This window comes from Monodon monoceros, unplaced genomic scaffold, assembly GCF_005190385.1.
Source record: "Monodon monoceros isolate NGI ecotype Baffin Bay Population unplaced genomic scaffold, NGI_Narwhal_1 Super_Scaffold_15, whole genome shotgun sequence".
Lineage (NCBI taxonomy): Eukaryota > Metazoa > Chordata > Mammalia > Artiodactyla > Monodontidae > Monodon > Monodon monoceros.
The window spans coordinates 41,783,645-41,810,781 of NW_021703771.1; the positions used below are offsets into that span (position 1 = coordinate 41,783,645).

General features: G+C 40.3%; 1 protein-coding gene across 4 annotated transcripts in view; it reads right to left on the reverse strand.

Moving 5' to 3' along the window:
• Positions 1–27,137, reverse strand: part of LAMA4 (laminin subunit alpha 4) — a 161,013-nt gene that overhangs the window by 55,464 nt on the left and 78,412 nt on the right. For all 4 annotated transcript variants that reach the window (XM_029223945.1, XM_029223944.1, XM_029223948.1 and 1 more), the window contains 5 exons: positions 26,039–26,150; positions 22,821–22,988; positions 20,394–20,587; positions 14,551–14,667; positions 2,091–2,239 (listed from right to left, as the gene is read on the reverse strand). In XM_029223945.1, coding sequence (XP_029079778.1) covers positions 2,091–2,239; positions 14,551–14,667; positions 20,394–20,587; positions 22,821–22,988; positions 26,039–26,150 — 740 coding nt within the window. The remainder of the gene's footprint in view (positions 1–2,090; positions 2,240–14,550; positions 14,668–20,393; positions 20,588–22,820; positions 22,989–26,038; positions 26,151–27,137) is intronic.

The following is a 27,137-nucleotide window of genomic DNA, read 5'->3' on the forward strand; positions in this document are numbered from 1 at the left end:
TTTGTCTTAATTTTATTCAGTCTTAAATCCACCAGTTCCATACTGTTTTCCCAATTCCAGAAATTTATGACTAGTATCACTTTATTCATCAGTAACTTCTCAGAAGATTCTCTGTGATGCAGTACATGACACTGCAGATCCTACACTGGCTCCTCTCTTCACACCACCCTGACCTACTGAGCTCAGCCAATTGTTTCTCAGCCTCCTCCAACCAGTTTCAGTCCCTGTACACCAGCTTAGGCTCAGAGGAACTTCCTCTTTATTTCCTTGGCAACTTTCTTCTTTTTTGTCGGAGTTCACCATCATTCTGGCTCCTCTGCAGTAGGGCTGACAACCATTCAGGGGCCCACAAAGATGCTTTCATGTTAACTTTTTTAAAATCAGAAGAAAAAAATGAGGATAACAATAATGATTACATTAGCCTTTATACCAATGTAGTAATGACATATAATTAAAAAAAAATTTTTATGGCCCATGAAGGTCATAACGCAGCCCTGCCCTGCAGAGGAAATTCTGATCCAAATGCCTGCTACTTAAATCTCCCCACAACCCCCTGTTCTCAGAAATGGCACAGAGAGTAAAACCTGAGGAAGTTTTAAAAGAAAGGGATAAAAGGTATAAAATGTTACCAATATTTATTAATACTTAAAAATTTTGCTGGCTAGAGTGGTGAGCAGATATATCAAAGAGCTTGAAACAAAAAGCCTTTATTACTTTGTTTTCATTACTAGGCACAAAACAGGTACTACATCAACATAGAAAATAAAGATGTGCTTTTGAAATGGAAGCTTCTTGATGAATTATGTTTATCTCTGTTTGAGGCAAAACATGCAAACCACTGGGTACACCAGATAGATGCTGAAGAATATTCACATTTTGAAGTGAAGACGTCTATAAATTTGGATGTTTTCCTGAATATATGTAGTCAGAGATATGCTAAACATAAAAAAGGGACTTCAGGGTGATTGATATTTCTGATTATGTTTCATGTAAAGCATGGGGTAACCTCCTTAGAAGTTCTAGCTGGAACACTGTTTGCTGCAGGGTTGAGAAGGTCTGTGTTGGGATCCCATTCAATGGGATGTAGTTACTAAATGACAACAGAACAACGAAGAGGGCCACAGAATTAATCTCAAAAATAATAATCTACCAATACAGTTGTTACCAAAACTAGTATTTTCTCCAAGTTCCATTTTATTGGCTTGATCAGAAGCACATTCCCTGGGAGCATGACACTGAGCTGGATACAACACCATCTCACACACCAAGGTTTTACCCATGATCTCTCCATCCCCACTCCCACCCCTGCTCTTGGCAATCAGGAAAGAAAGGTGATTTAAGTTTTGAACAGAAGTGAATACTGGGTCTTATTTTATTCATGACCTTCATGATCCTTGTTTCTAATTGCCAGACTTGCAATCTTTCTCTATAATGATCTCATTATTTACCTATTTTTTCAGGGTCATGAATTCAATGCCAGTCTTTTAGTACATTTCAATTAACATTAAATGAGTGCTTAGGACTCTCTTCTAGATACTGCAAGGAAAATTATCAATTGATTTTTCTCTTAACAGGTGCTGAAATCAAATAGTTCCTGCTGGGCACTGGGGAATGGTTGGAGTATCTGCCACAAGCCCCTCGTATTGCCAACTTCCAACCAGCTTTACTTAAGACACTTGGGTGTGGAAAGCTAATGCTGTCTCTGAAATAAATAGGTGATGATGGCAGAATTAGACCTTGCAGAAGGATCTGATTTACTTGATACTATTTTGGGCAGCAGTTATATCCCTATAACTAAAATGTGTTAGGTTATCTTATCAATAATGTGGAACAGAACTACCCCTCCCACAACACAGATCTCTAATCTGACAGATTTTTTAAAATTGAAAAACTGTCTCCCCAAAGCAACTGCAATAAACAATAATTGGCTCTCAGACTGACCAACCAACAAACAGAAAAACAAATAAGCAAACCCAACTCTAAAACCAAACTGCTAACACTGTATCCCAGCAACCCTGTCATGTGAAACTGAATAAAAATAAGTTACTCAGCCTATAAAGATGTTTGCATTTCTAAAACCAGGATATTACCTGCTCAATTCATCAGCCTCTTGTTGAAGGTTCTGTGCATGGTCAACAGCCTCCTGAACTAAATCATGACTGAGGTTGCTTAGGTTGGATAGTTTTCTTTGTAGTTCATTTTTGGCTCCATCTATTTCAGCATAAATCCCTGATGCATTCTAAAAATATTTAAAAAAGAATTGAATTTAGAGGGACTTAAAATATTCTTCCCAGGGAGCACCAAAGATAATCTCTATTCCTCCTTACTATGGAGTTCAGTAAGTTTCAGAACAGATCTACAAGAGTCTAAAAGGTCATACATAGATATTTATCTACTTGCATCTTCAACTCCTTCTCTACTGATTGCTTCCCTACAATTCAGACATGCTCTGCCACCTCTTGTCCGAAAAGAAAACTAAACAGAAACCCTCCATTGTCCACACTTCTCCCTAATGTTATTACCCTACTTTTTTATCCCTTTCATAGCAAATTAGACACCCCCCCCCAAAAAAAAGTGTTTATGCATGCTATCTCTATCTCACCACCTTTAAATTCACGCTTTTGACCTATTCCAGTCTGGATTTTACCTCAATACTCCACCAACACAGAAATTCACTTAATGATTTCTGAGTTACTAAACCTACTGGGTATCACTCAGTTCTCATCTTATCTGACCTCTCAGCTGTATTTCTTTTGCTGACTACTCTCCCTGACACTCACCTTGTAACATGACCTCTCTTAATTTTCAATTCAACAGTAGACCTATGATCTTAGCTAAAGACCACGCACAGGATGCTGCTGCAAACCTATGACTTTCAGCCTTGGCTGGGCCCTCAACGCTGAAAAGAATTCGCTCTCCCGGTCACTCACATAGTGACTCTAAACACTGTCACCATTCCAAAGCCAATAATAATTCCTTCCCCCACCCCTTTCCGATTCTCATCAGGTCACTTTATTTTCTTTTTTATTTAGAAGACATAAGCTAACTGTCAGTGGGAACACTTTTTTCCAGCTCCCAATGCGATGTTCCTTCCCTATGAAGGCAGCTCAATTAGTGGAACTACAGGCCTTTCCACCTTTTCCTTATTCTGCCCTAAGCGGAGGAGTGGTTTATTTGCTTGGTCAATTTAGGGGATAACTATACAGAGCCTGCTCAACTCCACCCTTCTGCTCTTGGGAGCAAGCAGCTAGCAGAAAGCTGAGTTTCCCTGTGCTCCTGCACACAGCAAAAGCTGTCCTGGGGAGAAGCCCCTCCCTGCCCCAGGAACCCTGCGGTGTTGCCGGTCTCCTTGGGCAGACCTGCCTAATTCTGGGATTGAGTATCAGCAATCCCACTTGGCTAAGAGATCTCTTAAGAAGCCACACCCTCAGTTTAGCTGAAATAAAGGTGATATTCTTGGTCGTAATATTTACTGTTTATTTTTCAACTTGTTTAGAACTTGGGTGCTGAAAGGGGTACCATTTTTTGATAGCCCCTAAGAGCCTCCAACACCGACAACCAGGAGTTTCCCCAACTCTTTGCTACCACCCCCAGCTCCCTCCCCAGCCAACCCTATACACTTACTTATAGCTACATCTTCCTCATACTTTAAGATGAAAAGTGTTCCTGTTCTGTACAAGGCATGCTCCCCTATTTTCTCAGTGCCCCTGTTTTCTGTTTTCTTGCTCCCTAGCTATTGGCTCTTCTCAGATATAAATATGCTTAAGTTCCTACTAAAAAACAAACAAACAAACAAACAATTACTTGACTCTAGCTTCCCCTACAGCTTCTTCTCTTGTGTTGATGAAGTGCTCACTACAGAAATGGTTCTTGCCCCAAGGTTCCCAATGTCAGACCCCATACTGCCAGGTCCATTAGACACTTTCCTGTATTTACCAGATCTGTCTCTGGTTTGTGACAGTGTTGGTCACAGTCTCTGCCTTAAAACCCTCTTTTCCCCCAGTTTCTGTGATGCTGCTCTCTCCTGGTCTCCTATTTCTCTGGCCAGGCAGAAGACTTTCAAAGCTGGTGTTCCTAGGGGCTAGACTCAGCCCTTTCCTGTCTGAGCGATCTAACTCCTTTCTCTGAACCCAGCCTTTTAGTCTTCTGATCCATTCTCCACCACCTTGCAGGAATGGTGAACTTTCTATTAAGCAAATCTGATCATATTATTTCCCTTCTCAAAATCAGCCACTTGCTTTGCATGAACAAATCCAATTCCTAAGCGAGGCTTCAGCAACTGACTCCTCCTCTTACTAATTTCATCATTTCTTACCACTTCCCACCCAACCGCATCCCATGGTCCAAACTTGACTAATTGTTGTTTTCATGCTCTGTAATTTTTTCTGGCACCTGTGCCTTTTCACATATTTTCTCTGTCTGGAGTAACTTCTCTTTATTTTCTGTCTGATCCACCTGGAAAAGTTATACTCATCCTTCCAAATTCAGCTCAGATACCACTTCCTTTATGAAGCCATCTCTAACCTCTCTAGGGTGAGCTGTGTTGCCACATATTTCAATTATCCACGCGCCACACAACTGTTATGATTTCACATTATTATTCCACCCACCAGATTATATAATCTTAGAAGGCAGGGACTATGTTTAATTTATTTTTATACTCCCAGAATGTAGCATAGTCCCTAGCACATAGGGTTTATGTTATGACTACAGTATTAAGGGTGTAGTCCATTTGGTTGGTCATCTGGGGAACAAGACTGTGAAAAAAAAGTTTTTAGTTGTATAAGCAGAAAAAATAACATGGATATTCTACCTTTACTCACTAATTTGCTCAACAAATATTCATTGTGCACCCACTATGTGCCAGGTACTCTTTCAGGATATAGAACACATAGCTATGAACACAGTCTCTACTCTCAAGGAATTTACAATCTAGTGGGAATATACAGTAATAAATAAAACAAGTGATTAAATAAATGAACAAGCTAATTTCAGGGAATAAAAAATATTCTGAATAAAAGATAACAGGTATGGGGCTTCCCTGGTCGCACACTGGTTGAGAGTCCGCCTGCCGATGCAGGGGACACGGGTTCGTGCCCCAGTCCGGGAGGATCCCACATGCCGCGGAGCGGCTGGGTCTGTGAGCCATGGCTGCTGAGCCTGCGCATCTGGAGCCTGTGCTCTGCAACGGGAGAGGCCACAACAGTGACAGGCCCGCGTACCGCAAAAAAAAAAAGATAACAGGTACGATGGGTTAGAGAGTGACTGAGGGCAAGAGAGCTACTTGGACTGAATGTTCACAAGGACACTAGCCATTTGAAGATCTGGGGATATCAGGTGCAAAAGTCCTGAGGCAAGAAGAAGTATGGTGTGTTTGAAAAACAGGGAGGAGTTGGAGTGTATGAACAGGAGTGGGCTGAAGTGTAGTGAGGAGGGAGAGAGTGGGTATGAGGTCAGAGAGGTGAGCCAGAGTAAGGTCACTTAGGGCCTCATGGGCCATGTAGCATGAGTTTGTTTCTTACTTTAAGTATCACTGGAGGTTTTGTGTGGGATAAATAATGTTATCTGATTATGTTTTTAAAGGATTGTTCTGCTGCTGCATAGAGAATGGATCTTGAGGGGCAGGTGTGGAGGCAGATGAATCAGTAGGAGGCTCTTTCAGAAGTCCATACTGGAGATGAGGAGACTTGGACTCATACTCAAGAGTAGCAGCAGAGAAGAGGGTAGTGGTCAGAAATCAGGATTCGGTTTGGAGGTAGGGCCAACAGGTCTTGTTGAAATGGGAGTGAGGGGAAAGGAGAAATCAAGAAGGACTCCAGAATTTTGATTTGAGCCATTGGATTGTGCCAGTTACTGAGCTAGGTAAAACTAGGGAAGAGGGTGTTATTCAGAATATGTTAAGTTTGATATGCCTATTACACACCTAAGTGGTAGATGAAATTGTGATTTAGCTACATACCACACTGAGTTCTTACTTGAAAACGTCAAGTATGCATTTGGATATAGAAGCTTGGAACTCAGTGGAGGTCTCAGAGCTAGAGGTACACATTGTGGAATCATGCATCTAACTGTTCTTTAAAGTCATGGGATTCATTGCGATCAACTAGGGAGAGAGTATAAGTAGAAAAAAGGGCCCAGGACTGAGCACTGAGCCATTCATTATCCAGAGCAGGGACCAACATGGCCCAGGGCCAAGTGTGGTCTGAGGCCTATTTTTATATAGCTCCCCACTAGGAATATTTTTTACATTTTTAAAGAGTTCTAAAAAACATCAAGCCAAACCAAACAAAGAAGAATAAGGGAGAACAGTTTTATGTGGCCTGCAGAACCTAAAATATTTACCATGTAGTGGACATGCAGAGGCGAAGCTATCAAAGTTGGCTGAGAAGAAATGGCCATGGAGGAAGGAGAAGAATCAGATGAGTGGGGTATTGGAGAACCCAGGACAGGAGCTCCAAGTGTTTAAAAATAGAGGGAAGGGTAATTAGTGGCAGGGCTAATAAAGCTGAGGAGAGAGAAACAACCATGGTTTTGGCTATGTTGAGGTCGCTAATGACTTGGACAAAAACAGTCTCAGTGAAGGGACATGGAATCCCACTTGGAGTGGGTTGAGTACAGTAGTCAGCGGGTGGCTGGAAGGTGGAAACAGCAACTGTAAATGACTCTTGAGATGTTTTGCTGTGAAGCAGAGTAATGGGGCAGAGATTAGAGGGGATGTGAGCAGGGTTGTTCTTCTTTTTAATTTTTAAAAGGTAGGAGACACTAGAGTATGTTTCTGTGTTGGCAGTAACGATTCAGTAAAGAGTAAGAATTGGGCAAAACAGAAGAGAGAGGGCACAGTTTGGGAGTGAAACCCAGCAACCATGTTTTTGAGCAGAGGAAGGATGGGATTCAGAGCATAGGTGGAGGGAGTAAACTTTGACAGGAGAAGGGACGTTTCACTAATTATAATAGGTAGGAAGGTAGAAGTGTAGATACACATGCAGGTAGACTGGTAGCTTTGGGGAGGGAAGATGAGGGGAATTATCCTCTCTTTGTTCCTAATTTTCAGCAAAGCATGAAGCAAATTCACCAGCCAGACTGATAGAAGGGGAGGTGGGTTTCCCACCAGTCATATTGGCTTCTCTGGTGTGGCCACGATGCTGAGGGTACTTGGGTTTACAGGGTTAAGGGATTAGAATTCTCAGGTGAGTACAATAGGGGAAGAGGTAAGTATGGAAGTAAAGGGTGTTTGCAAAGAAAGATTATACTGATAATTTTAGCTTAAGGAAGGAACGGCAAACCAGACGGAGGAGGTTTTGCCTTGGCTAGAGAATTGGTGGAGTGTGCCTTTTATAGTAAGTGAGATAAGAGGTCATGCTCAGGGAGGGAGGTGCTTGATACTGGGATTTGGGAGAGGCATTCTTAGTGATGACAAGATCTGGGTCTGGTCATACCAGGGATTACAGAGGTGAATGGGAGGAAAAGCTTGTTGGACAGAAGTTCAAGGAACCGGAGGTCTGAGAGCTGGTGGACTCATCCATCTGGATTTTGATGTCAGCAAGGATAGTGGTGGAAGTAGGGATGGAGAGGAAGACAGGGATGGAAAGGAAGCTAAAATAGTCAAAGAATGAGATGGTGATCAGATGACTTTAAAATAATATCCTTTTGGGCTTCCCTGGTGGCGCAGTGGTTGAGGGTCCGCCTGCCGATGCAGGGGACACGGGTTCGTGCCCTGGTCCAGGAAGATCCCACATGCCGCGGAGCGGCTGGGCCTATGAGCCATGGCTGCTGAGCCTGCGTGTCCAGAGCCTGTGCTCTGCAACAGGAGAGGCCACAACAGTGAGAGGCCTGCGTACCACAAAAAAAAAAAAAAAAAAAAATCCTTTTAAAGGTAATAAAAATGAGCTAGGAGTACTTTTGTGGGAAAGGAACCAAGATGGCGGAGTAGAAGGACGTGCTCTCACTCCCTCTTGTGAGAACACCAGAATCACAACTAGTTGCTGGACAATCATCGACAGGAAGACACTGGAACTCACCAAAAAAGATACCCCACATCCAAAGACTAAGGAGAAGCCACAATGAGATGGTAGGAGGGGCGCAGTCATAGTAAAACAAATCCTGTAACTGCTGGGTGGGTGGCTCACAGACTGGAGAACACTTATACCACAGAAGTCCACCCACTGGAGTGAAGGTTCTGAGCCCCACGTCAGGCTTCCCAACCTGGGGGTCTGGCAACGGGAGGAGGAATTCCTCGAGAATCAGACTTTGAAGCCTAGTGGGATTTGATTGCAGGACTTCGACAGGACTGGGGGAAACAGACACTCCACTCTTGGAGGGCACACACAAAGTAGTACGCACATTGGGACCCAGGGTAAGGGGCAGTGACCCTGGAGGAGACTGAACCAGATCTACCTGCTAGTGTTGGAGGGTCTCCTGCAGAGGCGGGGGGAGTGGTGGCTGTGGCTTACCATGGGGACAAGGACACTGGCAGCAGAGGTTCTGGGAAGTACTCCTTGGCATGAGCCCTCCCAGAGTCTGTCATTAGCCCCACCAAAGAGCCCAGGTAGGCTCCAGTGTTGGGTTGCCTCAGGCCAAACAACCAACAGGGAGGGAACCCAGCCCCACCCATCAACAATCAAGGGGATTAAAGTTTTACTGAGCTCTTCCCACCAGAGCAGTCAGCTCTACCCACCACCAGTCCCTCCCATCAGGAAACTTACACAAGGCTCTGAGATAGCCTCATCCACCAGAGGGCAGACAGCAGAAGCAAGAAGAACTACAATCCTGCAGCCTGTGGAACAAAAACCACATTCACAGAAAGATAGACAAGATGAAAAGGCAGAGGGCTATGTACCAGATGAAGGAACAAGATAAAACCCCAGGAAAACAACTAAATGAAGTGGAGATAGGCAACCTTCCAGAAAAAGAATTCAGAATAATGATAGTGAAGATGATCCAGGACCTCGGAAAAAGAATGGAGGCAAAGATTGAGAAGATGCAAGAAATGTTTAACAAAGACCTAGAAGAATTAAAGAACAAACAAACACAGATGAACAATACAATAACTGAAATGAAAAATACACTAGAAGGAATCAATAGCAGAATAACTGAGGCAGAAGAACGGATAAGTGATCTGGAAGACAGAATGGTGGAATTCACTGCTGAGGAACAGAATAAAGAAAAAAGAATGAAAAGAAATGAAGACAGCCTAAGAGACCTCTGGGACAACATAAAATGCAACAACATTCGCATTATAGGGGTCCCAGAAGGAGAAGAGAGAGAAAGGACCCGAGAAAATATTTGAAGAGATTATAGCCGAAAACTTCCCTAACGTGGGAAAGGAAATAGCTACCCAAGTCCAGGAAGCGCAGAGAGTCCCATAAAGGATAAATCCAAGAAGAAACATGCTGAGACACATAGTAATCAAACTGGCAAAAATTAAAGACAAAGAAAAATTATTGAAAGCAGCAAGGGAAAAACGACAAATAACATACAAGGGAACTCCCATAAGGTTAACAGCTGATTTCTCAGCAGAAACTCTACAAGCCAGAAGGGAGTGGCAAGATATACTTAAAGTGATGACAGGGAAGGACCTACAACCAAGATTACTCTACCCAGCAAGAATCTCATTCAGATTTGAGGGAGAAATCAAAAGCTTTACAGACAAGCAAAAGCTAAGGGAATTCAGCACCACCAAACCAGCTCTACAACAAATGCTAAAGGAACTTCTCTAAGGGGGAAACACAAGAGAAGAAAAGGACCTACAAAAACAAACCCAAAGGGCTTCCCTGGTGGCGCAGTGGTTGAGAATCTGCCTGCTAATGTAGGGGGGACGGGTTCAAGCCCTGGTCTGGGAGGATCCCATGTGCCGTGGAGCAACTGGGCCCGTGAGCCACAAGTACTGAGCCTGCGCATCTGGAGCCTGTGCTCCCCAACGGGAGAGGCCGTGATGGTGAGAGGCCCACGCACCGTGATGAGGAGTGGCCCCCGTTTGCCACAACTGGAGAGAGCCCTCGCACAGAAACGAAGACCCAACACAGCAAAAATTAATAAATTAATTAATTAAAAAAAAAACAAACCCAAAACAATTAAGAAAATGGTCATAGGAACATACATATCAATAATTACCTTATATGAGAACGGATTAAATGCTCCAACCAAAAGAAACAGGCTTGCTGAATGGATACAAAAACAAGACCCATACATATGCTGTCTACAAGAGACCCACTTCAGACCTAGGGACACATACAGACTGAAAGTGAGGGGATGGAAAAACATATTCCATGCAAATGGAAATCAAAAGAAAGCTGCAGTAGCAATACTCATATCAGATAAAACAGACTTTAAAATAAAGAATCTTACAAGACACAAGGAAGGACACTACAGAGATCAATCCAAGAAGAAGATATAACAATTATACATTTTTATGCACCCAACATAGGAGCACCTCAATGCATAAGGCCACTGCTAACAGCTATAAAAGAGGAAATCGACAGGAACACAATAATAGTGGGGGACTTTAACACCTCACTTACACCAATGGATAGATCATCCAAAATGAAAATAAATAAGGAAACAGAAGCTTTAAATGACACAATAGACCAGATAGATTTAATTCACCTTTATAGGACATTCCATCCAAAAACAGCAGATTACATTTTCTTCTCAAGTGCGCACAGAACATTCTCCAGGATAGATCACATCCTGGGTCACAAATCGAGCCTCAGTAAATTTAAGAAAATTGAAATCGTATCAAGCATCTTTTCTGACCACAACACCATGAGATTAGAAATGAATTACAGGGGAAAAAACGTTAAAAACACAAACATATGGAGGCTAAACACTACGTTACTAAATAACCAAGAGATCACTGAAGAAATCAAAGAGGAAATCAAAAAATATCTGGAGACAAATGACAATGAAAACACAATGATCCAAAACCTATGGGATGCAGCAAAAACAATTCTAAGAGGGAAGTTTATAGTTATAAAGCCTACCTCAAGAAACAAGAAAAATCTCAAATAAACAGTCCAACCTTATACCTAAAGGAACTGGAGAAAGAAGAACAAACAAAACCCAAACTTAGCAGAAGGAAAGAAATCATAAAGATCAGAGCAGAAATAAATGAAATAGAAACAAAGAAAACAATAGCAAAGATCAATAAAACTAAAAGCTGGTTCTTTGAGAAGATAAACAAAATTGATAAACCATTAGCCAGACTCATCAAGAAAAAGAGGGAGAGGACTCAAATCAATAAAATTAGAAATGAAAAAGGAGAAGTTACAACAGACATTGCAGAAATACAAACATCCTAAGATACTACTACAAGCAACACTATGCCAATAAAATGGACAACCTGGAAGACATGGACAAATTCTTAGAAATGTATAACCTTCCAAGACTGAACCAGGAAGAAACAGAAAATATGAACAGACCAATCACAAGTAATGAAATTGAAACTTTCATTAAAAATCTTCCAACAAACAAAAGTCCAGGACCAGATGGCTTCACAGGCAAACTGTATCAAACATTTAGAGAAGAACTAATACCTATCCTTCTCAAACTCTTCCAAAAATTTGCAGAGGAAGGAACATTCCCAAACTCATTCTGAGGCCACCATCACGCTGATACCAAAACCAGACAAAGATACTACAAAAAAAGAAAATTACAGACCAATATCACTAATGAATATAGATGCAAATTTCCTCAGCAAAATACCAGCAAACAGAATCCAACAACACATGAAAAGGATCATATACCATGATCAAGTGGGATTTATCCCAGGGATACAAGGATTCTTCAATATATGCAAATCAATCAATGTGATACACCATATTAACAAATTGAAGAATAAAAACCATATGATCATCTCAATAGATGCAGAAAAAGCTTTTGACGAAATTCAACACCCATTTATGATAAAAACTCTCCAGAAAGTGGGCATAGAGGGAAGCTACCTCAACGTAATAAAGGCCATATATGACAAACCCACAGCAAACAGCATTTGCAATGGTGAAAAACTGAACACATTTCCTCTAAGATCAGGAACAAGACAAGGATGTCCACTCTCACCACTATTATTCTACATAGTTTTGGAAGTCCTAGCCACAGCAATCAGAGAAGAAAAAGATATAAAAGGAATACAAATTGGAAAAGAAGACGTAAAATTGTCACTGTTTACAGATGACATGATAGTATACATACAGAATACTAAAAATGCCACCAGAAAACTACTAGAGCTAATCAATGAATTTGGTAGAGTTGCAGGATACAAAATTAATGCACAGAAATCTCTTGCATTCCTATACACTAATGATGAAAACTCTGAAAGAGAAATTAAGGAAACAGTCCCATTTACCATTGCAACAAAAAGTATAAAATACCTAGGAATAAACCTACCTAAGGAGACAAAAGACCTCTATGCAAAAAACTGTAAGACACTGATGAAAGAAATTAAAGATGATACCAACAGATGGAGAGATATACCATGTTCTTGGATTGGAAGAATCAATATTGTGAAAATGACTACACTACCTAAAGCAATCTACAGATTCAGTGCAATCCCTGGCAAATTACCAATGGCATTTTTTACGTAACTAGAACAAAAAATCTTAAAATTTGTATGGAGACACAAAAGACCCCAAATAGCCAAAGCAGTCTTGAGGGGAAAAAAACAGTGCTGGAGGAATCAGACTCCCTGACTTCAGACTATACTACAAAGCTACAGTAATCAAGACAATATGGTACTGGTACAGAAACAGAAATGTAGATCAAGGAAGAAGATAGAAAGCCCAGAGATAAACCCACGCATCTATGGTCAACTAATCTATGACAAAGGAGGCAAGGATACACAATGGAGAAAAGACAGTCTCTTCAATAAGTGGTGCTGGGAAAACTGGACAACTACATGTAAAAGAATGAAATTAGAACACTCCCGAACACCATACACAAAAATAAGCTCAAAATGGATTCGAGACCTAAATGTAAGACCAGACACTATAAAACTCTTAGAGGAAAACATAGGAAGAACACTCTTTGACATAAATCACAGCAAGATCTTTTTTGATCCACCTCCTACAGTAATGGAAATAAAAACAAAAATAAACAAATGGGACCTAATGAAACTTCAAAGCTTTTGCACAGCAAAGGAAACCATAAAGACGACGAAAAGACAACCCTCAGAATGGGAGAAAATATTTGCAAACGAATCAACGGACAAAGGATTAATCTCCAAAATATATAAACAGCTCACGCAGCTCAATATTAAAGAAACAAACAACCCAATCCAAAAATGGGCAGAAGACCTAAATAGACATTTCTCCAAAGAAGACATATAGATGGCCAAGAAGTGCATGAAAAGCTGCTCAACATCACTAATTATTAGAGAAATGCAAATCAAAACTACAGTGAGGTATCACCACACACCAATTAGAATGGGCATCGTCAGAAAATCTACAAACAACAAATGCTGGAGAGGGTGTGGAGAAAAGGGAACCCTCTTGCACTTTTGGTGGGAATGTAAATTGATACAGCCACTATGGAGAACAGTATGGAGGTTCCTTAAAAAACTGAAAATAGAATTACCATGTGACCCAGCAATCCCACTACTGGGCATATACCCAGAGAAAACCATAATTCAAAAAGACACACGCACCCCAATGTTCATTGCAGCACTATTTACAATAGCCAGGTCATGGAAGCAACCTAAGACAGACGAATGGATAAAGGAGATGTGGTACATATATACAGCGGAATATTACTCAGCCATAAAAAGGAATGAAATTGAGTCATTTGTTGAGATGTGAATGGATCTAGAGACTGTCATACAGAGTGAAGTAAGTCAGAAAGAGAAAAAGAAATATCGTATATTAACGCATGTATGTGGAACCTAGAAAAATGGTTCGGATGAACCGTTTTGCAGGGCAGAAGTTGAGACACAGATGTAGAGAACAAACGTATGTACACCAAGGGGGGAAAGCTGCGGGGGAGTGTGGATGGTGGTATGCTGAATTGGGTGATTGGGATTGACATGTATACACTGATGTGTATAAAATTGATGACTAATAAGAACCTGTATAAAAAAAATAAAATTAAATTTAAAAAAAGAGTACTTTCGTGATGCATTCATCAGAAAATTTCTACTTTAAAAATGTGACATTTATTGATTTTGAATATCAGCTTTATTAAACACACAACTTACAAGTAAAGAGTGAGTAGGATGTATCTAGATTTACACTTTCTACAGAACTTTCTGTGATTATCTGTGCTGAACGAAATGGCAGACATTAGCCATATGTGGTGCTGTTGAGCACATGAAATGTGGCTAATGTGACTGAGGAATTAAATTTTAATTTTATTTCATTTTAAGTAATTTAAATTTAAGTAGCCATGTGTGGCTAGTGGCAACTGTACAATGAAAGGAACTGAAAAATTCAGTCAACTGATCTTATTTTTACAATTCCAGCTAACTTGATAGATTGAATTGGAGTTGATTATTCTTCTGTGACACTGAGCTCCTTTTCTAACCTGCTATAAATACTAACCTGAACAAGTCACGTGTGTCCTTACCTTTATTATGTCATCAAGTTCTGAAAGGATCATCCGAGGCATTGTCAGTGAGTCGGAAGACATCCTCAGAGACTCGTTCACCCCTGCCATCTGTTCCCTCACTCTGTCATGCTGTTTCTGCATGAGGAAGAGCAAGGGAGAGAGGAAGAAAAGGTCGCTTTAGATAAAGAAGGCATCAGGGATAGTGCTGTCAGCTTGCTGCCACTGCACTCCGACAGATCCAGGTTCCTATCCCAGACCCACCAATGAATTGCTGTGCCACTCTGGGTAATTCGACCCGGCCCAGCCTCAGCTTTCTCATTTATAAAATGGAGATAATGAAAGTAAGCACCTCAGGAGCTTCAAAGAACTTAGTTATGATTATTACTTACAGTGCCACCACATCAAAGAGAGTTGACACTCCAGAGAGGGCCCTTGCCTCTTTCTCCATAAATGTGAAATGGGGCTAGGGAGATAGCATTGAACAGGCTCTGTATTTGCAGTAATTGAAAACTGAATTAATTCCAAAAAGCATTTATCATGTGCTAACTTTGGGCCAGGAACAAATAGCTCATTTGGACAGGAATAAAGTATATACAAAAGAATCTTAATGTCCTTTCAAAAATTTAAAATGGCCCTATTATCAAAACATAAAATTGTGATCTTGCTTCCTCCTACTCTGAGCTCTTTATGTTAGATGCTCAGATGTTCTGAGGAGGGAAATTGCCCAAGTGTGGTTATATTTTTTTCTTCTTTTTTTTCAGTTTTTTTTTTATTGAAGCATAGTTGATTTACAATGTTGTACCAATCTCTGCTGTACAGCAAAGTGACTCAGTTATACACATGTATACATTCTTTTTTTAATATTCTTTTCCATTATGGTTTATCACAGGATGCTGAATATAGTTCCCTGTGCTATACATTAGGACCTTGTTGTTTATCCATTCTAAATGTAATAGCTTGCATCTACCAACCCCAAACTCCCAATCCATCCCTCTCCCTCCCCCACTCTCCCTTGGCAACCACAAGTCTGTTCTCCATGTCTATGTGTCTGTTTCTGTTTTGTAGATAGGTTCATTTGTGTCATATTTTAGATTCCACATATAAGTGATATCATGTGGTATTTGTCTTTCTCTTTCTGACTTACTTCACTTAGTATGATAATCTCTAGGTCCATCCATGTTGCTGCAAATAGCATTATTTTGTTCTTTTTCATGGCTGAGTAGTATTCCATTGTATATATGTACCACATCTTCTTCATCCATTCATCTGTTGATGGACATTTAAGTTGTTTCTATGTTTTGGCTATTGTGAATAGTGCTGCTATGAACATAGGGGTGCATGTGTCTTTTTGAATTATAGTTTTGTCTGGGTATATTCCCAGAAGTGGGATTGCTGAATCACACAGTAATTCTATTTTTAGTTTTCTGAGGAACCTCCATACCGTTTTCCATAGTGGCTGTAACAACTTACTTTCCCACCAACAGTGTAGGAGGGTTCCCTTTTCTGCACACCCTCTCCAGCATTTGTTATTTGTAGACTTTTTCTTTTTTTAATTTTTTAAAGTTAATTTATTTTTGGCTGCATTGGGTCTTTGTTGCTGCACGCAGGCTTTCTCTAGTTGCAGTGAGCAGGGATACTCTTCGTTGTGGTGCGCAGGCTTCTCATTGCTGTGGTTTCCCTTGTTGCAGAGCACGGGCTCTAGGCACGTGGGCTCTGTAGTTGCTCTAGGGCGTGCGGGCTTGTTGTGGCACTTGGGCTCTACAGTGCAGGCTCAGTAGTTGTGGCACACGGGCTGAATTGCTTTGCGGCATGTGGGATCTTCCTGGACCAGGGATCAAACCTGTGTCCCCTGCATTGGCAGGCGGATTCTTAACCACTGCACCACCAGGGAAGTCCCTTTTATTTGTAGACTTTTTAATGATGGCCATTCTGACCAGTGTGAGGTGGTATCTCATTGTAGTTTTGATTTGCATTTCTCTAATAATTAGTAATGTTGAGTATTTTTTCATGTGCCTACTGGCCACCTGTTTGTCTTCTTTGGAGAAATGTCTATTACGATCTTCTGCCCATTTTTCGATTGGGTTGTTCCAAGTGTGGATATATTTTTTGATGAATACTTTAACTTATACTTTGACTCTGGGGTTCTAGAGTCAGGGATCTTATGATTTTGACGAAATATTGTAGAGCTTCAGAGATTGAAAGCAACACAGAATGAAATTTAACATGCAAAAAGTAAAAGACCCATTTTATAATCTGAGTAAAAAATGAGCTGGTTACTTTAGAAATGGTAATTTAAATTAGAGTTGAAATTTTTGTTATGGTATAATCTAGGATATCACAGAAATAATTATAAAAGCCTATACTTGAATGACACACTTTAAAACTTTCTAAGTTCATCTTAATGTCTTTTCTCACTCCCTGGACTCTTTTCTGATTTAGTGGAAAAGAAGAATTAAACCCATCTTCTCCAAATACCTTGCTACAGGGAAAGACATAGGTCTAGGGACAGAAAAGTATCTCATTTGATCATCCTCTTAAAGCAAGAACATTAAAAAAAATCAGTTTCCCCTCAAAATCCATCAAGCTTAATACAGTGCGACTATCTGGGGTTAATTGTTCTTGTCTTCACAAGGAGAGGTAGTTAATACAGCTCTACACAAAAGCAATATTTTAAAGTATGTAAGGAAGGGAGGTCAAAAAGATTGGTATTATCTAGCTGTCTCAGAGCAGTTTTCCTGTTATAGAGTTTGAGATATGACCCCTTCCAGAAGCACTTCTATCTGAGTTGCCTTAATGGAACACAGCTAACACCCTGAAGTAACAACCAAACTTCAAAGCCACGTGTGAACAGCACTGCCTGATAAGCTCATTGGCAGTAGTTGGAAAATGATATGCTTCAAATTAAAGGGTTTCTGTCATTTACCAGATATAGCATTAGACAGAAATGAATAAAATTAGCTTTGAAACAAAGATATCCCACAGAAAGATGGACAATTTGAACAAAAGAAAGTTTAGAAACTAATAATTAGTGAAAACGACAATAATTAGCACTATTTAGCATGCTTCAGTATCCATTTCACATATGCAAAAAATAAAACAAAGTTTCCTGACACTTAAAAAGAGATAGAAACAGTCTTGGGAAGGTGGAGCTTTGGAGTTTTTGAGAATACCTAAACAGACAGAATCTCATTTTCTTTTTTTAAATTTTAAAAATTTATTTATTTTTTTATACAGCAGGTTCTTATTAGTCATCAATTTTATACACATCATTGTATACATGTCAATCTCAGTCGCCCAATTCATCACACCCGCCCCCACGGCTTTCCCCCCTTGGTGTCCATACTTTTGTTCTCTACATCTGTGTCTCAATTTCTGCCATGCAAACTGGTTCATCCGTACCATTTTTCTAGGTTCCACATATATGCGTTAATATATGATGTTTTTCCCTTTCTGACTTACTTCACTCTGTATGGCAGTCTCTAGATCCATCCACGTCTCAACAAATGACCCAATTTCGTTCCTTTTTATGGCTGAGTAATATTCCACTCTATATATGTACCACATCTCCTTTATCCATTCGTCTGTCAATGGGCATTTAGGTTGCTTCCATGACCTGGCTATTGTAAATAGTGCTACAGTGAACACTGGGGTGCATGTGTCTTTTTGAATTGTGGTTTTCTCTGGGTATATGCCCAGTAGTGGGATTGCTGGGTCACTTGGTAATTCTATTTTCAGTTTTTTAAGGAACCTCCATAATGTTCTCCATGGTGGCTGTATCAGTTTACATTCCCACCAACAGTGCAAGAGGGTTCCCTTTTCTCCACACCCTCTCCAGCATTTGTTGTTTGTAGATTTTCTGACGATGCCCATTCTAATTGGTGTGCGGTGATACCTCACTGTAGTTTTGATTTGCATTTCTCTAATAACTAGTGATCTTGAGCAGCTTTTCATGTGCTTCTTGGCCATCTGTATGTCTTCTTTGGAGAAATGTCTATTTAGGTCTTCTGCCCATTTTTGGATTGGGTTGTTTGTTTCTTTAATATTGAGCTGCATGAGCTGTTTATATATTTTGGAGATTAATCCTTTGTCCGCTGATTCGTTTGCAAATATTTTCTCCCATTCTGAGGGTTGTCTTTTCATCTTGTTTATGGTTTCCTTTGCTGTGCAAAAGCTTTGAATTTTCATTAGGTCCCATTTGTTTATTTTTGTTTTTATTTCCATTACTGTAGGAGGTGGATCAAAAAAGATCTTGCTGTGATTTATGTCAAAGTGTTCTTCCTATGTTTTCCTCTAAGAGTTTTATAGTATCTGGTCTTAAATTTAGGTCTCGAATCCATTTTGAGTTTATTTTTGTGTATGGTGTTCGGGAGTGTTCTAATTTCATTCTTTTACATGTAGTTGTCCAGTTTTCCCAGCACCACTTATTGAAGAGACTGTCTTTTCTCCATTGTGTATCCTTGCCTCCTTTGTCATAGATTAGTTGACCATGGGTGCGTGGGCTTATCTCTGGGCTTTCTATCTTGTTCCATTGATCTATGTTTCTGTTTTTGTGCCAGTACCATATTGTCTTGATTACTGTAGCTTTGTAGCATAGTCTGAAGTCAGGGAGTCTGATTCCTTCAGCTCCGTTTTTTTCCCTCAAGACTGCTTTGGCTATTCGGGGTTTTTTGTGTCTCCATACAAATTTTAAGATGATTTGTTCTAGTTCCATAAAAAATGCCATTGGTAATTTGCCAGGGATTGCATTGAACCTGTAGATTGATTTGGGTAGTATAGTCATTTTCACAATGTTGATTCTTCCAATCCAAGAACATGGTATATCTCTCCATGTGTTTATATTGCGTTTAATTTCTTTCATCAGTGTCTTATAGTTTTCTGCATACAGGTCTTTTGTCTCCTTAGGTAGGTTTATTCCTAGGTATTTTATTCTTTTTGTTGCAATGGTAAATGGGAGTATTTCCTTAATTTCTCTTTCAGATTTTTCATCATTGGTGTGTAGGAATGCAAAAGATTAACTCACTTTTATTTAGGAAATTTTACAATGACTTACTAAGAGAAAGTGATGACTGAAAATCAGGGCAGAGAACCTAATTTAAGTTGGGTTTGCTGACAATAAACATAGCTAAAGTAATGAGTTTGCTCACAGTTGCTTCCTATTTTTGACATTGCTTTTTCACTCTAACCTTTATAAATATGTCCAAAGAGGCAGGTGTCTTCCTATCAGAAGATGACCACTCTTGGTGATGAGTGTGTGCATCACTTGGCACAGAAGTGTGAGCATCACTAGTTCTAAGTCTGGCGGTATGGGCATGCACAAATCCTGGCCCCGTAGGGTGACTGCCTTGGCAACCTCTGGCCAAGCCTGGGAATTTTTCTCACCTCTTTGTAATTGTATGACCTTAGCTTGAATTAGACTCCCTATCTCTGCAGCTGCTGACCAGCCAGGCTGTGAGATCTGCTTTTCAGGCCCTTCCAAAAATTATACACATCTTTACAGGAACATGGTTCCGGGTTGCTTTGGGATTTTTACTGCTCTCAGTATAAAAAAAGTTAGGCACAGGAATCATGCCTTGTTTACTCAGTTGCAAGAGCAATACATCCAACACAGGTGGACACAAGCACCAGGAACAACTGCATTCTTATCAATGCACAAGCTCAACAACTACAATGGTTTCAACTTGAGTTTAGGTGTACACACTTATATTAGCAAATTATTGTGGCGAAAAATGTACAGATAATTTTAAAAATAAAGATTTAAATGTACCAGTATTAAAAAAAACTGTTTACCAACTGTCCCTTCTTGGCATAACTTCATGTTGTATATGCCCGAAATGCATTTACAGTTAGAGTGTCCACTGTACCTTGTGATCCCGCTGCCTGGCTGCTGTGGCTCTGTTCATGTCTTCGGCATCCCTGATATGGTCAAGGGCCAGGTCAAGTGACTCCTGGAGGTCTGACAATTTAGCATTATAGTCGTCCAGCTGCTCCAGGACCACAGGAAACAGAGAGTGAGTATCGTTGTACTGCCGCTGCCAACTCTCAGCCTGGCTCAGCACTGGGAAGAAAGGTACATAGGAACTCAGTCTGGGCTTCTCCCTTCTCCTCCCATCCCATCCCGCACTTAGAAAGATGCAAATTCATCAGGGTATGTCTTCTTTAGCAATAGCAATTGAAGCTGTTGTTCACAAAAACAGCCCCATCTTTGATATGTGAAGTTTTAAATACTATTTTGTAGGGTTTAGGAGCCCCTGGACCACCATTAGCTAAAATGGGAGTTGATTAGTTTTCCCATGAAGATTATGCTTTAAGTAGAAATGATGTAATTAAACTAGGTTTATTATTACCAAGATTACTAATAATTTGACCATACAAAGGAAACTTGGATATACTACAGTCTTACTATTAGAGACAACCCCAGTTGTTTTGTCTGTTACTGGCAAATGATGTTCACAACCATTCATTTTCTGTATTCTCTCCAGGTAGCTGTTTTTACTTAGCTCCTTTAGGTCAAACCTAAATCATTATCTTGGAAAGAAGATTAAATGGCAATGATATATTCTTAGACTTTGCATATATCTTAATTCTCTGATCAAAGTTACACACATTGATTATGTGCCTTAATTCTATTTTTTCTCCAGGGACTATCAGTCTGTCTTATTGAGGTTTTCTATTTACTTTCATCACCATGAGCAGAAGATACAAAGTTCATGGCTGAGTTGAGAAAGTGGTTGAAAATGCATTCACTAGGCGGAAGGCAGCTAAGTAGGAGATGTACTTGGTTCCATTTCCCCAGAACAGTCTTGTTAAATCCCAAAATAGGCAAGGAGTGTGAAAGTATCTGGCTGTGACATCAGAGCTCCAACCTTCCTGACTGCTGGCCTCATCCTGACTCTGAAATGGGCCTGAGATTCTTCTTTATTTCTTACTGTTTCTAAGACCTTATAAGTTTGCTATCACAATAGGCCTTTATGTCCAGAATGTTCCTCTTCGAGAATATTCACAGTAAGTTTTAACAGAAGTTGATAGTAACAATTGTAGGAAAATGATCTAACGTAGGCGTTCCTAACCCTTTCTGTATCATGGGCCCCTTTACAATCTGGTGAAGCCTTCGGAGCCCTTCTTATGTATTTTAAAATGCACAAGATAAAATACATAGAATTAAAAAGACCAGTATATTAAAAAAATTGGTAATATAATAATATATGTGCTTCTTTATTAATGCATTAACTAACAAGATTTAGAGGTGAGACCAATAACTGCTAAAACTTTGAATTACTGATGAATTTAATATTGTGAGATTAACAGTAACAACTAAAATATGATATGCAAACCTGGAGCTTCTTTTGTTGATTGTGTAGATTAAAATGGACACAAATTCTTTGTAACTCTTCCCATCAAGAACGGAGTCTTTTTCCTCACCCTTGAATCTGGACAGTCTTGACCAACAGAATGAAGATGACATTGCTGAGTTCCAAGGCCAGGCCTCAAGAGACCTTGCCCTTTCCATTCTTGCCCTCCTGGAAGGCTTCTGACATATGAACGAGCCTCAGCTAGCTTCCTTGAGGATAAAACCCCACATGGAGGGAGAGGCCCAGCCATTTCAACTAAGACCCCAGACATGTGAGTGAGCTTGACCATGTCACACGGAGCAGAGATGAGCTATCTAGGTTGAGTCCAGCCCAAATTACCAACCTATGAAATCACAAGCAAATAAATGGTTATTGTTTTAAATGAATATGTTTGGGGTGGACTGTGAGATACTAATTTATAACTGATACAGTGACCAAGTCATAGATTCACTAATACTACTGTGGTTTGTTACCTACATTAATCATTAAAGGAAATGTTCAATTTCCATTGAAGGCTCAAAGTCATTAAAAAGTCATTCATGGACATTGGAACATGAATGTTGCTGGGCTTGTAGCTTTACTGTCTTCTCAATGAGACTTCTTATTGTAGTTCTGGTAATTGGTTCCCCTTAGCTTTCCTTCCCTTGTTTTTCACCAACTGCTAAGTTCCTATTTCTTCTCCTCAGGAGTAAAATTTTGTAGATTCCTTGTGGAATCTCAGCTGTTTCTCAAAAGCTCAAGGTTGGGCCTGGATCTAAAAATCCTGGTCATACAGTCAAGTTGTCCTGAATGACTCCCTGAGGCCACGTATAAACTCTAAATAACTGAATATTTGGAATTGGTTGCTTTGACCAAATGTTGCCCTGTGACTGGGGGTCCTCTCCTGGACCCACAAAGGAAGCAGACACATGCTGGGCTCTAGGAGTCGAATACACCTACATTCATAGGCTTCGTCTGCCTCTTCATCCACAAGTTCCCGTTGGGTGAGGAACGGTTGACGGCGTCGGATCTCCTCAAGCATCTTCTGGGCCAACACCAGCTTCTCAGAGATTTCCTCAGGGCTAAGTTCCCGATCTTCCCCATAATAGAGCATCTTGTTGTTGATCTCTGAAAGGAAGGGCACGGTGAGAGAAGACAGTAGGGAGAGATGACTGGGCATTTGACAGCGATGTCACTGAAAACACGGACAATGAGGACAAAGGGAAGGGCTGATCCTAAAATGGAAAGAGAGACTCAGCAAAGACAGCATGCTGATGTTCATGCTGTGAACGTGTTGGCATCAGAGTTCATCATATATTCCAGGGAGAGGTTAAACCCGAGGAAATCACCCTTCTTTGCTTTTCATTTGGTGTCTTCAGAACAGGAATGGAATTAATACAAAGCCTGCCCTGATTTCAGCTGAATCTGATTTCTATTCTGATTCAAAACTGTTAATATTTAAGACACACAAATCTGGGGTCTCTGACCAACCTTTTATATAAAATACATAATATGGAGAAAATGTTCTGAGGTATCTCCTGTCACATGCAGTAGGCATTGGAGATATTAATTGCAATTTAGCCAAGGATTTTACCCAAGCTCTAAGCCAAAATGACTGTATATTGACGGTTGTTTAAACAAGTCTTTCAGATTGTCATACAGACTAGATACAATATAAAGGTTTGCTATAGTAGGATGTGAGTTTTTGCTAATTAATATATACATTTTTTTTGCAATTGCTATTTGCCTTCTGTGGTATGACTGCTTGTCAAGATTGTGCCGTTTTGACTTTGGGTCATTTTCACCCCACATCTGTAAGTAGGACGGAGAATTTCAGAACCAACAGGGACTGCTGAGGCTCAGAGGCATTAGATGAGTTGTCTGAATACTGGCGGCGCTGAGCAGGCCTCTGGCTCCCTCTTCCTACTACATATGATCAGATGATAGTTATGTAATTGCCACCTTGTCCTATGGCAGCTCCAGGAGGAAGCATTTTATCTTCCTGGCATAAATGAAATTGTCTGTCTTTGGTTTACTATGATCTATGTGGTTGGCCAGACAAGATGGGTAAACAACACTGGTCTCACATAAATCATACCAGGATAAGGGCTTGTATTTTATATGGATAATAGCTTGAAGGTCACCAGTAGTTATTTTAGAGGTGGTTTGGAGATGGCTGGCAATAAGGAATGACACACTATTGGTGTTGTGAAGCATCCCTGAACTCTGAAGAGAGGGAGATAAATGGGAGAAGAGGTTTTCAGTGTTGTAAATATTACTGAGAAAGTTTTAGGGAAACCAAGGTATGTTAAAAAAAAAAAAAAGAAAAAAACTTATGAAGGGATTAAATATTCACTTTTCAAGTAAAGTCTAAAATATCAACTCCTGAAATAAACTAAACATAGATACTTTTCCTCAGATCTAGCACTTGCAATGCTAGATTTCTTGGCATTTTGATGCAGATATTATATTTACAATATGGCTTATTTTATTTTAGCCACATCTGGTCTAGATTAGAAAAAGGAAATACAGAGAACAATATTTTTGCCTTTGGTCTTTGAGACTGTTCATATATTATTTTAAAAAAGGTAAGGGGCTTCCCTGGTGGTGCAGTGCTTGAGAGTCCGCCTGCCGATGCAGGGGACACGGGTTCGTGCCCCGGTCCGGGAAGATCCCACATGCTGCGGAGCAGCTGGGCCCGTGAGCCATGGCCGCTGAGCCTGCGCGTCCGGAGCCTGTGCTCCGCAACGGGAGAGGCCGCAGCAGTGAGAGGCCTGTGTCCCGCAAAAAAAAAAAAAAAAAGGTAAATTATTGTTTCCTCTTTACATTTCTTTTGTATTTTTTCCTTCTTTCCTATGCCTTAAGGGTCAAATAAGAGGACTTAGATTCTTTCCAAATGAAACAACTTAGAATCAAAATTTGAGTTACAACAGGAAAGGTGACATTTTTTTCTCAATGGCTTAATAAGATACTGGCTTTATTTGCTGCCTAGAGGGACATTTATTTCTTAATTAGATGAGATCAGCTAATCTAGGTTTAATCTTACTTTTCGAATAAATCAACAGTAACTCTAAAATATTATAGGAAAAGAATATTTTATTTGTAGATGCAAAAGCATGAGATAGTGAGGATGGGAGCAGGGGATGTTTGAAATGCATACCATTTGTTTCTATTACATATTATGGGCACCAAAGGAAATACAGCAAAAGATTAATCTTGGCTCCATACATCCCTTTTCCTGGAATATGTTCTCTATAGCTCAGTGTAAAGATATGAATCTTCCACTGTGGGTCCCTTTACTGTCGTGTGCCCTTGAGATGCACCTGGAGTTGTCATCCAGCTCTAAATATATAGGATAATAAAAACTATGGAAACACACAAATACTGTATCTTAGCAGACTGTAACCCAAGGAAATTCTCTTTATCTTAGAACAAACACAATCGCCTGTTTTCTGTCGGTAAATTGAAGGCTGGTTTTCAGTGTGCTATTAAGATAGTCTTCAAAATGCAGCCTGCACTTGTGAGAAGTCAGAACACAAATAAGTAAACCCTCAAGAAGAAAGGTAAAGTCTGCTACAATTTTATGCTTTAGGGCAAAGAAATCTTCCACACCCCCTCTTGGCTTTTCTTCTGGATTGGGGACCAGAGCATGCGGCCTGCCTGGTTCTTGGGAAAGCATTATAGAGACAGTTTAGGACGATTTGGATTAGTGGACAGTTTACTGCCACTCTAAAGGCAGTGTTTTCACAGCATATTATTGAGAAAAATGTGACTCCTACTCAACTCTTGCATTTTACAGACAGCACAGCATGTAATTTCCTCTACCAGAAAGGTATTTTGGCATTCCATTTCTGTGAAATGCCTAGAAAGGGAATGATTTTCTACATTTATTTTTTATTTTTTTGGCCTTGCCGCGCCGAGTCCTAACCACTGGACTGCCAGGGAATTCCCTCTACCCTGTGCATTTATTATTGAAAATAGATAGTAAGCAGAGATGAGTGCTCAGAAGTCTCAGGTAAACAAACCTGAAAGAAGATCTTACATGAGTTTAAACCTATAACACTCTAACAACAGGTCCTGGCACACAATAAACACTAACAGTAGCCACTATTTTTATTGTTGTTAATAACATGAAAGATTCCTTGATATGAAGCTAAACCAGAAGAGAATATATTTACCTTGGATTTTATCCCTCACATCATGGGCTTGCTCTGCAAGCTGAGTTGCGTGGTTAATGGTATCCATGCTTTCCTTCTGAGCCAACTGGCTCTTTCTTGTGGCTTGACTTTCCTATAAATAATCCGCATAAATACCAGATTAAATTTGCAAGAAGGAAAGGTTGTGTATGTGCATGTGGGGGTGGGTGGGCATAATGTATTCCATAAACATAAATTTCCCTGACATGTTAAAGTTCTAGAATATAGAACATGGTCTCAGAAATCATGCATGAAGACGGATGTGATGACCCACTTTAGAATTATAGATGCTATTCCTAAGCCATCAATCACAGTTCAACCCAAACCAACCATCTTATATATGTAATTTACCCTCTGAATTTTTATTGTATCTCAAGATGCCAGGCTAGGGAATTAGCCATGTCTGCTGATCAGTTTGTCATTGTGCTGACTGAAATGATTAAAGGTTCAAAAGGAAACTTGTTGAGAAAGCAGGCAGATCTCAAAATGCTCCATGCATTCAGTGGCTTCTGGGTGGTCCAGCCACTGCTGCAACTGAATTGCCACAGAGATTTAAAGGATTATGCTCACTGTGCTAAATGCTACTTTCAGTGCTGCCTTCCAAATTCCCATCAACGTTGATGGCACTTGTGCACAAATAACTACTCAAGCAGCTTTGGCTCAGAGTGAATGAAGTCCTTCCCTGAGAAGCCGTTTTCATTCTTTCAACTCTGTTTCACAGAGCTCCCACGTAGGATTTGTCAAAATGAAATCCCAGCTCAAATGTGGCTCCTGAAGAAAGGATGTGTGGGTGTGCATGTGTACGTGTGTATTTCTCTCTGTATGTATAAGGTCAGAAGCTGATCTAAAAAATGGTTCAAGGCCAGGACACAGGCCTGTATGCACAGCATGGGGATGTGTACTTCCTTTTGGCATCAGAAAGACTGACTCATGGGTATATTTGAGAGGAGGGAGAGTTCTTCAGTCTGGCATTTGGTGAAGTGCCCACTTGCCTCGTCCAGTGTCTTTTTGGCTCAGCTCTGTGACAAAGGGCTGCAGTACCTGACTGGACTGCAGGGTGATCTGCTACACAGAGTTCTGG